Raw genomic sequence first — 13890 nt, forward strand, 5'->3', positions numbered from 1 at the left:
AGAGGAGAAGGGGGGGGGAAGAGAGAGAGAAGAGAAGGGGGGGGAAGAGAGAGAGAAGAGAAGGGGGGGGAAGAGAGAGAGAAGAGAAGGGGGGGGAAGAGAGAGAGAAGAGAAGGGGGGGGAAGAGAGAGAGAAGAGAAGGGGGGGGAAGAGAGAGAGAAGAGAAGGGGGGGAAGAGAGAGAGAAGAGAAGGGGGGAAGAGAGAAGAGAAGGGGGGAAGAGAGAAGAAAAGGGGGGGAAGAGAGAGAGAGAGAAGAGAAGGGGGGAGGGAGGAGAGAGAGAGAGAAGAGAAGGGGGGGAGGGAGGAGAGAAGAGAAGGGGGGGAGGGAGGAGAGAAGAGAAGGGGGGAGGGAGGAGAGAGAAGAGAAGGGGGGGAGGGAGGAGAGAGAAGAGAAGGGGGGGAGGGAGGAGAGAGAAGAGAAGGGGGGGAGGGAGGAGAGAGAAGAGAAGGGGGGGAGGGAGGAGAGAGAAGAGAAGGGGGGGAGGGAGGAGAGAGAAGAGAAGGGGGGAGAGAAGAGAAGGGGGGAGAGGAGAGAAGGGGGGGAGGGGGATAGAGAAGAGAAGAGGGGAGGGATGAGAGAGAAGAGAAGGGGGGGAAGGATGAGAGAGAAGAGAAGGGGAGAGGGAAGAGAAGGGGGGGAGGGAGGAGAGGGAAGAGAAGGGGGGGAGGGAGGAGAGGGAAGAAAAGGGGGGAGAGAGGGAGAAGGGGGGAGAAGGGGGGAGGGAGGAGAGAGAGGAGAAGGGGGGGAGGGAGGAGAGAGAAGAGAAGGGGGGAGGGAGGAGAGAGAAGAGAAGGGGGGAGGGAGGAGAGAGGAGAGAGAAGAGAAGGGGGGAGGGAGGAGAGAGGAGAGAGAGAAGAGAAGGGGGGGAGGGAGGAGAGAGAGGAGAAGGGGGGGAGGGAGGAGAGAGAAGAGAAGGGGGGGAGGGAGGAGAGAGAAGAGAAGGGGGGAGGGAGGAGAGAGAAGAGAAGGGGGGAGGGAGGAGAGAGAAGAGAAGGGGGGATGGAGGAGAGAGAAGAGAAGAGAAGGGGGGGAGGGAGGAGAGGGGGGAGGGAGGAGAGAGAAGAGAAGGGAGGGAGGAGAGAGAAGAGAAGGGAGGGAGGAGAGAGAAGAGAAGGGAGGGAGGAGAGAGAAGAGAAGGGAGGGAGGAGAGAGAAGAGAAGGGGGGAGGGAGGAGAGAGGAGGAAGGGGGGGAGGGAGGAGAGAGGAGGAAGGGGGGGAGGGAGGAGAGAGGAGGAAGGGGGGGGAGGGAGGGAGGAGAAGGGGGGGGGAGGGAGGAGAGAGAGGAAGATGGGGGAGGAGGGGGAGAAAAGACGACCAAGAAGAAGCCGGGCGCTGCCGAGGACTTTGGGCGGGGCCCGCACGCAGCCAATGCCGGGCTGCTGCCGCCGACTCTTCGGGCAGGGCCCACCCCCAGCGAGATGCGGGCAGGGCCCCGCTGACGACGACGACGGCTGCCAGGAGTTCTTCGGGCGGGGCCCGCCCCCAGCGAGAGGCCGGGCGAGCGGGCTCCACCGCCGAGGTAAGATGCGCAGGCCACTCGGCCGGGGATAGGGGCGTCGCCGCGGCGCAGCTGCCAGCACTGTTTTCGGCGCAGGGCTGTAGCTCCGCCCCCAGCAAGCTCCTGCTGCGCCGCGCCGAGGTGGAATTGGGCCTACAGCTATCTGAGAATCGCGAGGTCAGTATTCGGCACAATTTTTGTTCTATAAATTAGGCAGGCCTCTCCGATGTGCGCCGTTCTAGCGGGCGGCTGAAACTTGACCCCATTGTTCCTGAATAGTAAGTACTTTAAACTTTAGAATGTATTTAATTATGGTGACCAGAGAAGAAAGTTCAAAGTGTTATATCATTGCATATCCATTTGATTACATCATATGATATGTGGCATAATTTGGGGAGTTCAGAAAAATCCTTAACAAACCATGGCCCTGCAATTTAAGAATCTGTGTTGTATGACATTTGTGAAAGTCAGAATAAGAGATTCTACTTTTCACCAGGTGTTTGAGGAGCACTTGCTTTACAAAAGCAGAAAATGTTTTACTTTCTTGTTGTATTTCTCTGTTTACTCACCCTGTTAGATTATCACTGCTATCTCCAGCCTGCAGAACAAGCTGGCCTGGGTCACCAGCTTTGCTGTAGCCATTGTTGTTGCATCTCTTTTGATTGCCCAAGAACTTGAAACTTAGCCATTGGCAATGGACTCATTTGAATATTAATCAAGATTGCAATTCAGATTTGTAATCCTATGGTTAAGGGTCTTCTTTCTACAGCTATGGGACAACTTGATTATATTGGGTTTTATTAATATATTGTATTTACCTGGATGAAAACAAAAATGTAGATCAATTTATCTGGTTTTGTTTCTTGATAGGTGTTCTCTATGTGGTTACATGTGTAGCCATCCTCCATCTTTGAAGTCTCATATGTGGAAACATGCAAGTGACCAAAATTATAATTATGAACAGGTGAATAAGGCCATAAATGAAGCCATTTCTCAAAGCAGCAGGTGAGAATAAATGCATTTGATAGTGGAAGCTTCTAATGATCCTTTTGTTGTGAGCATTTGATTCAACTGTGGGTAATTGAACATCTTCAGATTTAGTAATTGTGCTTAGCACTGTTCGATCAACTATGATTTGAATAATTTTCAATGCTATGTTGCACTCTTTGTACAGGTAGTAATTTATATTTATGATTGTGTAGAAGAAGAGGGTTGCTAGGCATGGAGACTTTCTCTTTAGGGGGAGAGGAGATGGTCTGCATTCTTAAGGCCCTGATTTTTGGTGAAGGGACTCCCATCTCACAGACCTTCAATTTCCGTTATTTCTCAGGGAGGGGAGGAGAAGGTGAGGGAATTAGTAGGCGTGCTTCCTCCACCAGTGGGAGAGAAAGCTTTCTTCATTGGAGACATGATTTTTTTTCTAGGTGGGGAAGAAGAGAGATTTTGGGTGGCAATTGGGAGGCAGACTGTGAAGATCCCAATTCCAATTTTCTGCTCAAGTGGGAGGGGTTTGTGGATGGGAATTCTCCAAACAGCTATGGAATTTTGGATTAGATAATTATTTCCTGCAGGCTGAAGTTGGAGTTAGGTAAACAAGTTGTGATGAACTATTCGTTCCAGCAGGGCTAGTTATGAGGGGAAAGTGCTGGTGTTTAGGGATGCAAACATCATCATACCAGGCCTTGCCACTGTATCCAGCGAACCACATTTCCGGAGACACTGACTCCTAATGTAGCATATATGGGATGGCAGTGAGTGGGGACATTGATGCTGTGAAATTAAATTTTTCAAAATTATTAGAGGGTAGAGACGCACTGGGAAACTTAGCCCTAGATAGCTTTATCTTGCACTGCCACCAGAGTCCCAAAATGGACAGTGGGCCTTGTGAAAGCACTGGCTAAAGAAACATTTTAAGGGTTATTTCTAGCCTGGAGAGGGAGAGACATTTTTAAAAAAAAAATCATCTCCATCCAGTAACCAACTGTTCCATTGTGTCACGCAGTGTCTGGATCCTGTAACTACAGTGTCACAGACTGTTTCATTAATGAGAAAATCATATTTAAAAAGTGATGGAAGGTTTCACCAGGTGTAGACATAATTAATATGGAACAAACCATAGCACAATTGAATCGAAAATGACAGGAAGTACCATTTTTTATATATATTTGGTAAACTTATTTACTCTGTATTTTATATTAAATCTCTATAACTTGTTTTAGGTCTCAAGAGCCCCAGAGGAAATCTTCAGCTGAGGATGTTGAAGAAATATCATCACCATCATCAGTTCATCATCTTTCTATAAATTCTGATAAGCTTGTGTCCACTCCGGAGACAATGGGCCACATTACAGATGAAACCAGAAGCCCTGAAAAGTGCCAGAAGTTGAATTCAGACATAAATGTTTCTGATTCACCAGGAAAAAGTGGAAGTCAGACTCGTGCTGGCATGGAGTACTGTGTCCTACTATTCTGTTGCTGTATCTGCGGATATGAATCCACCAGTAAAGAGCTATTGATGGATCACATGAAGGAGCACGAGGGTGAGATCATTAACATCATCCTTAACAAGGACCAATGCTCCCAGCCTGAACAGAGCGGCTCTGACTAAATTAAACCTGGAAACATACTTGCAGCACATATTGGCTCTTGGATGAAGTCTTGCAATAAGCTTGTACTAGTATGAACAGAAAGTGAATGTCAACATTTCAAAAAATGATTTTTGTCTTTTTTAAATGTCAGCATTACAGTTCTCACCTTTGTAAGAACTTACTGCAAGTAATAACTTGCGTATAAATAATCGAGAAACAAGCAAAATGCTTGAGGATCATTTTGATATTTCAATTTCTCTTACACTGCTCCATCCCGTGTCCTAAATACTGGCGTTTTAGGTACAGATGATATTTCTGTATTTATTTAACTTTTTTATATTTATGCATGTAATTTTCAGCTGTTACATGGCAGTGAAGTTATTGAATTCACAATGCACTTTGCTGATGGTGCTAATTTCTAATCATATCACTGAACAAATCTCTTTTAAGGACAATGATAGGTGAAGGAGTTGTTAAGTGGAAGCTTTGTCCTTGTTAAGTAGCAGTAAATTTAAGCTTGGAACAAAGGTTTTAGTCAAAGCTTTGGTTAGTACCACAATTTTCCAGGGAACTATTCTTGTCTAAGACTGCACAGGTTTTCCTCTACTTATGAATTACAGCAGGTTGACTTTTAAACACAATAGCCTCTGATAAGTGCTTTACGATTCCACTCCAAATAGGAAGGAAAAGAACCTTATCTGAGTAGCTTGACCCATGTTAACAATTTTTTGTACATCTTTAAAAGGATGTTATGCTTTAATTTGCCTGATATCATTTTTTTCGGTGAATAATTTTACTACAGACAGATTATCTTTTAAATTCCATACAATACTGTTGAGTTATTTCAAAACAGTCTGAAAATCGCCTTTGTTCCAGTCATGGTGTACACTGACATTTTAAAACTTTATTTGGAGGAGTGAGTAACTGCTAACTTATTATACCCTTTAGTTCAGAGCAGTATTTAAGGTTTGGGAACATTCACAAGGGCTTTGATGCTTCAGACTGAAAATATCTAGGCATTGAGATCTATATTTAAAGGGAGTATATCAAATCTGCATTTTAGTATGTTGTATCACAAGTAGAAATTATTCAAAAGCATCTTTAAAGGAATAATAGTTCTAGTAGAACCATTAACTCCTCCAAGGTTTGCCCTGGGCTTTTGTTGGTGCATTGTAGTATCCCAATGACAACAGACTGCCACTAACATTAAAATAAATATTAGCATTTTGACTTGAAATGGGCCCTTGAAAGTTTATAATCCTTAATTTTGCTGCTTAAAATTATGATTTCCCTCATTTTGTAAGAAAGATTGCACTGAATCATATAAACTGAACAAATAGTATAAGGTACCTCACTAAGATTCAACTTACGACAGATGAAATAGTACATTTAAGAGCATGGACTAAATTTGGCAATGTAATTAAAAGTATACATTAAAGATTTAAAATTTGTGCTGGATTTACTTTTAACAGACACGAGAAAATTGATGTGAATAAAATTGAAAAGATGTAATAAGATTTTTTTCAATGAGTTAATGTTTTCCTTTTAATGCAGGTATTGTGACTAAATGATAGTTAAGTAACTTGTGGTTTTACCTTTGAATTTACTGTTCATTTTTGAACTTTATTCAATTTTTAAAACACCGTGAAATTTTAACTGTTTAGTTTGAGCAATAAACTGGCCTTATAAACAGCAATTAAAACAGTCTAAAATCTATTTAAAATACAAATACGTATGAGGAAATATTTTGCTATTTACACCCATAGTATCTAAAGTGAAGATAAGCCCTTTCAGAAATGTTTGGCAACACTTATATTTGGGATGTGAGAAAAGCCTGTGTCCTGTTTTCATCATGAACCTTATCACAAACAAGTAAGAGAACAACACATTTCAATAAGAACTGTTATGGTGCTACGTGTTTGTCAACAGATGAAAAGAGGTTTGCCAAACACTTTCCCATGAATTTGGTGTCTCTTTAAAACATGAAGATTGTGTTTGAGCAATGATCTCGCCAATTGCAAGGTAAATTTGTACTGAATATTAAGTGGCAAATGCATTTGCCATTGCCCAGGAAAAGATACTGTATGTTTTAATCATTAGTCACTTTCTTTGTTACTTGAAAGGAAATGCGTAGGTTCTTGTATTGAACTTTAGCTGACTTTTCACATTTTCAAAGCTTTGAATATTGGCAATTACTTTGCACCACAGATTGTGAAGTGAATGAAACATTTGTAGAAATTTCTAAAATAGCCCATTTCCACTGTCTAAAATGGGTAAAAGCAATGCTGGGTTAAGCCCAATTTTTTGGTTATATTAGCCACATGAATTGACATCATATCTGGGAATGTAATTGGAACCCATTTAAACTAGTTTGAATGTTTACCTGAAAACCAGCAGTTCAAACTGATCTATTGAATGTTCTCTACATTTGACACTGTTTCAATTATATTGGGAAGCATAGAAAATTGATCACTTATCATTCTATCAGTTTAAACCCTTGAGGTCTTGCACATTATTTTTACTGTAATTCCATATATATATAACTTCACACACTGGCTATAGCCACATTTTTATCTCACTGACCACAAAAATTCCAGACCATCCGAGGTAAATGCTATTTATGTATATTATATATACATATATACACATAATCCCTTTAGATTTAACTAACATTTACCTTAAATGGTTTGGAGCTTTTGTGGTCAGTGGTATAAAAAAATGTGGCTATAAAGGACCCAGAGTGTGAAGTTAAAAGCTAACCATGTCAATATGTAACAAACCTATTTTAATATATTTTGTAGAAATCAATTGTTGCAGTTGCATTTTATAAGCAGCAAAAACTATTGCCAATATTCAAGTCTTTTAATTAGCTTTATAGAAAACCTTTATTGGCCTAAAACTAAAATTGCCAATATAAAATAAATGTTCCTTTTATATTAATGGCAGAAATGATGAAAGGAGTAATATTTGGGGTTTCTTAATGGTTTTATTAAATTGTTCTCATTTTAATTGGTTTTGAATTTTTGTCATGTTTACATAGAAGCAACATATGTGCTTTGTAAATTGAAATGGGTACTTTGCACAGCAACTTTCAAAAAAATACTTTAAAAAAAATTGTTACTTTTGTTACCACCCTGTGGTGTAAAGGTTATTAATTCTTAATACGCCTCCTAAAACTTAGCAGTGGTTGGAAAATCTTTGTGAACCCTTAGCGGGACTGGCAGTTATGTGAAAGGTGATGGGAAGCATCAGTAATGACAAAGGGACTTGCTAAGATACCAACTGCTGATACTTGAACATTTGTAATGCCCTATTTGTACTGCCTATGAGGTGAATGAATCTGGAAAATTTCTGGTTTTGTCCCAATTATACCTATTTAGTGCATTATTTAGACCAACGGTGAAAAGTCTGATATAATCTGGTTTGCAAAGTGTCAGTGTTTATATAGCGATTTGCAAACTAGATAAAAACTGATTTGGTTTCAAATTACAATATAAATTCCTACATTACAACAGTGACTACACTTCAAAAAGTATTGAATCAGTTGTAAGGTGCTTTGGGACATCTGGTGGTCATGAAAGGCGCTATATAAATGCAAGTCGTCTTTCTATAAATGGAGCTAAGATTTTGAGAAACTGAATCCATTGTAGCTGTTATACCCTACTGATATACTAGGCAACATCCTATTGATGTAAATAATTGAGAGTTTATCTTAATATATGCAGAATACTTGACATACTATCTCACGCCTGTGCTTACATTGGTAAAATCTCAAAATCTTGCACAAATTCTACCACTGACTAGAGTAATCAAAGCCCATTGTAAGCCAACATTATTAACCTATTTTCCATTCTATGGTGAGTTCAAATGACTGACACTGGGGTAAAGGACATACTGGTGGGGGGGGGGGGGGGTGGTGAGGAGAATATTTCTTTCAATAAAGGTAAAAAAAAAAAATGCTTCAAACAGTATAAAGTTCCGTATATTTAAGAATAAATTATGGATAGTGGTGTTTCCAGGTTATAGGGCTGACATGATAACTTAAGGATCTATATCTAAATGTTGGTGTCAGAATGGTTTTTGTTCCACTTTAAGCAGGATTCAGCTTGGTTAGTAAGGATTTTACAAGTACACCCTCATTACTGAATCCTGAATCATTACGAGGTTGACTGAAAGATTAAGTACTGTGCATCATTGGTAAACACAAAACTGTAAACTATATTACTTTACAAAAGTTTATTTATGTGATCATGCCACACAGAAATGTATGGTAAAGAGAAACTTGCTTTTGGGAGACATTATTGGGTTTAACTATTAAAATGCTTAACCCGGAGCCTTTAGATCCTACACAAATTTATTTTTATTCCTGTTATTTTATATCCCATTCACTATGTTTCCCATTTGTATTATATGCTTATATTTCCAATCATAAACAGTGGCATTAACATAAAATAAATTTATGAAAAATATTAAACAAAAAGCTTCACTAGATGGCCACTGACCCCATACTTGGATATTTTGAAAGCACTTAGTTAAAATGTAATATATAATTGTTAAAGATCTATGATTGTACAACAAGGACATTTTACAATTTGATATCTGAGGTGGATATGGAAGCTGTATAAGTAATGTAACATACAAGCCATTTGATATTGAAGAATTATTTTGAATACATGTACTTTTTCTTCCCAGATGTCACCAGCAACACTAAAACATTTTATTAGCCAAAGCGTAGCACTCTAGAAAACTGACATATCTTTTAATATTGGAACTGTGTGAGTGTGTGCGTGTAGGAATGTGTATCTAAGTTCGATCCACACATTAAGCTGCATGCCTTAATGCCAAAAGCTATATGGATCTGTTAGTATAGAACAGATCAAGCTTTTCTGTGTTAATAAAACCAAACCTGTAGTACCTCTGTAATTATTGTACTTCTTGAAATGTTGTGTAACATTAGATTAATTTATTTTACTTGTAATGTTTGTCATCTATTATGTTTTATTCAGTATACCATTTGTAATTTGGTAATAAACCTTTGTCTTAAAAAAAATGAACAGATTAATTCTATATAACATATCACCTATTTTCCAGCTAATTTATTATGTTATCCCCCAAATGTAGCTCTGCTTTCACTTGGGAGATTTCAGTGCTTAATGTTCAGAGCTCTGCGTTATACTCATAGAATCACATAGCAACACGGAAATGGGCCATTTGGACCAATCAGTCCATGTTGGTGTTTATCCTCCATGAGCAGTGGTCCTAATCCCATGTGATCACTTTGTTCCCATGGGCCCAAATTTCCCCAACCTCTCTTCCCAGCGCACTTACCCGAGGTGCGGCAACTTTCTGCTCCTAAAACGCCGCCAAAAATGTAGCTCCTTATTCTCCCCATTCCGTGGACTGTCCTAGGGCGTGGCGTGGCAATCACAGTGGGGGGGCAGAGCTACAGCCCTGCGCCGAAAACAGTGCCGGCAGCTGTGCGCATGATGCGTCCTGATGCTCGCCACCCCTATTCCTGGCCGAAGGGACGACACGATGTTCGCCGTCCCTATCCCGGGCCGAGTGGCCTGCCGCACCGGCCGGCCGCTGCCTTCCCTGGCTCAACCACACTCCACGAGCACTCCAATCTCCCCCGACCTTCATCCCCGAGACCTCCGATTCCACCCCACGAGACCTCTGTTCCCCCCTCCCCGAGGCCTCTGATCCTCCCCTCTGACCGACAATCGCCTTCCCGGCCTCCCCCCTCCAGTCCCGATGCTCCTCTGGCTCCTGAGTCCCAACCCCTGCCCCTCCCCCCGATGCTCCTGGTTCCCAACCACCCCTCCCCCATTGCTCCTCTGGCCCTCGATGCTCCTCTGGCTCCCGAGTCCCAACCACCTCTCCCCGATGCTCCTTCATCTCCCGACGCTTCTCCAGCTCCTGAGTCCCGACCTCCACCCCTGCTGGAAACGTATTCACATTTGGGGATGTTGGACGAGGAAAAAATTGTCTGTGAAACCTTCCTCAGTAAAATAGCCCCCTAAACCTAACTACCTAAATTCACACCTGATGATCTTGGAGAGTTCAAGACTCGAACCACTCTGAGGGCTACAAGAAACAGGTTGGTGCGGGGATAGGGGCGGGGGGGAAGGAGGAGAGTTTCTTCAAATGATTTAGAAAAGGAGCAAGCTGCTCAGATTAGAAAAGTTGTCCCTAGACTGCTGATAAGAACAGTAAGAAAGGCAGTCAGCACCATCAAAATTCAACTTCTGATATAAATGATAAAAAATGCAGATTTTATGAAGCTTTATCTCGTGGAATGTGTAAATTATACAAAAGTTACAGTATAAGATCTGTATTAGTAGTTATGAAGGTGTTTAGTGCTTTGCAAGGTCCTCTGTGCACCCCCCCCCCACCCAATCTCTGTCGACCTGCGCAATTTCTTAGCTCTCCGTAAGGTTTTTCTGTGCGGACACGTGGCCACATACGCTGGCCTAAGTTAGTTTGGAGCAACTATTAGCTGGCTTAAATGGCCAAGGCAGACATAGGTGGCTGGTAACGCCCCCTTTTGAACTAAACTAAACTTAAAAAAACCCTAACTCACTCACTTACACTGGAGCAAATGTGCAGAATTGTAACTTTTAAGATACTCCAGAAAAATCAAGTTGCTCCAAAAGAAACGGAGCAACTCCTGGGGAAACTTGGGCCCATATCTCTCTCTTACCCTTTTCTTTAACCATCTAGCTTAATCCTAAATGTTGACCTAGGAGTTGAATTTTAGCTGAAACTGTTCAAAAACTTTATTATCATTTACAAAAATATGGTCCTTGCTAATAAACTCTGTAGCTGGTGTTGCAAACAGCTTGCACAGTGAGAGGTCGATAAATGTATTGGGGGAATGCATCCATGCGTGAACAAAAAATTATACATTTTACTTTTGTCAAATCACACACAAACACATTGAACATTATAGCATAAGAATCTCAACATTTGAATGGTAAAAATGAAAGCCATAAATCTCTCTCACAACTTTTGAACTATGCTTGTCAATTTGTAACCCCTTTAACTCCAGCTCCAACTGAAAACAACTGCCTTTATGAACCAAAATACTTTTGATATTTCAGCTCTAAAATGTTTTCTGAAGCACCCTTTGAGGATAGACATGTTTGAATGTTTCATTAGTGTCCTAAGCAGTGTGTTTTCTTGAGAGATTTTACCTGACCTTGTGTGTACTGCTCTTTGGCAGCTTGACTACAGGATCTATGAATTTTATAAACTGAAATAGGAGGCAGTTTGTAAATACAAAATCAAGGTTAAAAATCAACCAATATGACAGAAGTCCTAAAACTTGATTCTTGAAACCTAGATGCCAGAAACTTAACACAATATTTGAATAATTTAAAAATGTGTACGAAACTATTTGTAAGTATACATAAATTAGTTCAGTGTTCTACATATATTCAAAAAAAGATTAAAAATTCACACGTACTTTTTTTTAAAGAAAGTTTTGAGCTGTTTTCAGACACCGAGGCCAGAATTTTCTTTACCTTGGCGGGTTTGGTGCGGGCGGTGGCCATGTCAGGTCCCGACTCCGCTGCTGGCTCCATCCCACTGTAGAAATGAACTTGCCTTAATGGGGCCTATTAAACCCACCCAGCGCATTACCCAGCCCAATGAGATGGAGTGGGTCTGGTAACATAATTCATGGCACATTTTCAGCCGGGATCTCTTAAAGGGACCATGGCCACATTAGATTTGAAGTTTAATCTTCAATGTTGTAGTGCACTGACAGCATTGTGAGTGCTGCAAACACTGATGATGACTGCACAGAGACAGAGGGCTGCACCCAGACTCTCCAATGTATCCCTCAATATGCTTATTCCGGCCCTTATTGTTTCTTCATCCATCTCATCACAGTTCATCTCACCCGAGTGAGCCATGGAGAGCCTTTGGCAAAATTTAGAATTCCTTTTGAATTTTTAAATCATGAAATATTACTTTAATATATACTTTATCACCAAGGTTAAGAAGTGCTTTCTGAAAGCTGGCAAAGAGGGTTTTAAAAACAGGAAGTTCTTTAGAGGGGCACAAATCAATTGAATGTTGTGCTTCAAATTCTAAGTCGAAAGTAAATGAGTTTTCTGGTTTTATAAAAAAATTAATTGAAGCCTGTGCTGCATCCCATCTGCTTTTGCATATTAAACCATAATGCACATTGATAGGATATGCCATTAAAGTTGTTATTTTTCTGTTGTTTCTTTCTCTTCAAACCCAAACTTGGGGGGGCACCACTCGATTGGCCTCGTTTCCTCAGGAGCTCTGAACAAAGCATGATGGTGATGGGAGCTCAGGGCCATGGCCCTTCACCCAGGTTTCTCAATGAAATGGCAGCTCTCCAATAATGGCCCGGATTATTTCTATGATCCGACGCTCTGGAGTCTCGCGGTGGCTCTCACATGATAGGTTCAGGCACAGCTTCTTCCGGAGATTGTCAGTGTCTTCCCACAGCGACGACACCTTTCTGAATATTTCAGTATCTGTTCAAAAACAATGGGTGTCAATGAGTCATTCTGGTATTGTAGGGACCAAGGGATCAGACGGACACAGTGGGCAATGTGTGGTGGGGGTTTGGCTGGGGGAGTGGGTAAAGGAAGATCAAAAAAATATATTAAAAAATTATGGAAACATTTCAACTGAGGAAAATCTCAAACTCACCACTTCTCTAGAGGCGAGAAATGTCTTGTTTGAGAATACATTCAATCGCTGTCAGTTTTGTTGACCTCTCAGTGCCTATAAATATAAAATGCGATTATAAGGACAAGTTAGCGATTCAACAGATGGAGTTGAATGTTCAATAACACACTGCATGTTCAGTAACACATTGTATGGAGTATAACTCACCTGACTGTCAAATAAATCACCGAGACTACAATAACACACTTGGGGCGGGGGCGAAATTGTGCTACGCCCCGATTGGGGGTGGTTTCCTGCTAGGGCCATGACTTGTTGCGGCTGAATTGGGTTTACCAGCCCCCAAAGGAAGTGGAGCACGCGAGATTACACTCCACTTTAGGGGCGGGACCAGCAGCGCTAATGGGGCGAGTAGTGACGCATTTCTACATCCCTCCCCTTCGCTTAAAGGGGAGGGCCGCTGCACACTCTGCAAGGCCTCTGATGGCGTCCACTAGACTGTAACCGAATTTCACCCCCCACCCGCCGGAAAATTCATTACAGGTTTAGCTTGGCGCAAACTGCTAGCGCCTGGCTGCTGATGGTCGCTGCGATCATGATGTCAGTCCTGGTGCAACGCCCACGCTTACACACAGCTCGCTAAATGAGGTGTGACAGCCTCATTTAGTGCATGGCAATAACAACGTCTGGAAAAACAGTACATGCAAAAACAGTCCAGAGTCATTAGCTGGGGGCGACTTAAAGGGATGAGGAGGCGCTTCCCTCGGAGGCCACAATCAGCACAATGTTTACACAGAGTACAGTACGTGAGCCTCTGAGTTTGTAGCGGCAGACAGACATAACAGTTTAGCTTGAGAAAAAGTATTTTTGAAAACTTTAATGGGGGCACTACTGTGCTGCGCCTTTAAGACTCGGCCTTTCCCAGGTTCGCAATCAGAGATCGGGGCATAGAACATAAGAACATAAGAATTAGGAACAGGAGTAGGCCATCTAGCCCCTCGAGCCTGCTCCGCCATTCAACAAGATCATGGCTGATCTGGCCGTGGACTCGGCTCCACTTACCCGCCCGCTCCCCGTAACCCTTAATTACCTTATTGGTTAAAAATTTATCGATCAGTGACTTGAATACATTC

At 41.9% G+C, this 13890-nt stretch overlaps 1 protein-coding gene across 3 annotated transcripts in view; it reads left to right on the forward strand.

Moving 5' to 3' along the window:
• Positions 1-7964, forward strand: part of znf507 (zinc finger protein 507) — a 94159-nt gene extending 86195 nt beyond the window's left edge. For all 3 annotated transcript variants that reach the window (XM_070898083.1, XM_070898084.1, XM_070898082.1), the window contains 2 exons: positions 2371-2505; positions 3720-7964. In XM_070898083.1, the coding sequence (XP_070754184.1) occupies positions 2371-2505; positions 3720-4107 (523 nt within the window). In that variant the 3' untranslated portion in view covers positions 4108-7964. The remainder of the gene's footprint in view (positions 1-2370; positions 2506-3719) is intronic.
• Positions 7965-13890: the final 5926 nt, after the last annotated feature.

This window comes from Pristiophorus japonicus, chromosome 13 (genome assembly GCF_044704955.1).
Source record: "Pristiophorus japonicus isolate sPriJap1 chromosome 13, sPriJap1.hap1, whole genome shotgun sequence".
Classification (NCBI taxonomy): domain Eukaryota; kingdom Metazoa; phylum Chordata; class Chondrichthyes; family Pristiophoridae; genus Pristiophorus; species Pristiophorus japonicus.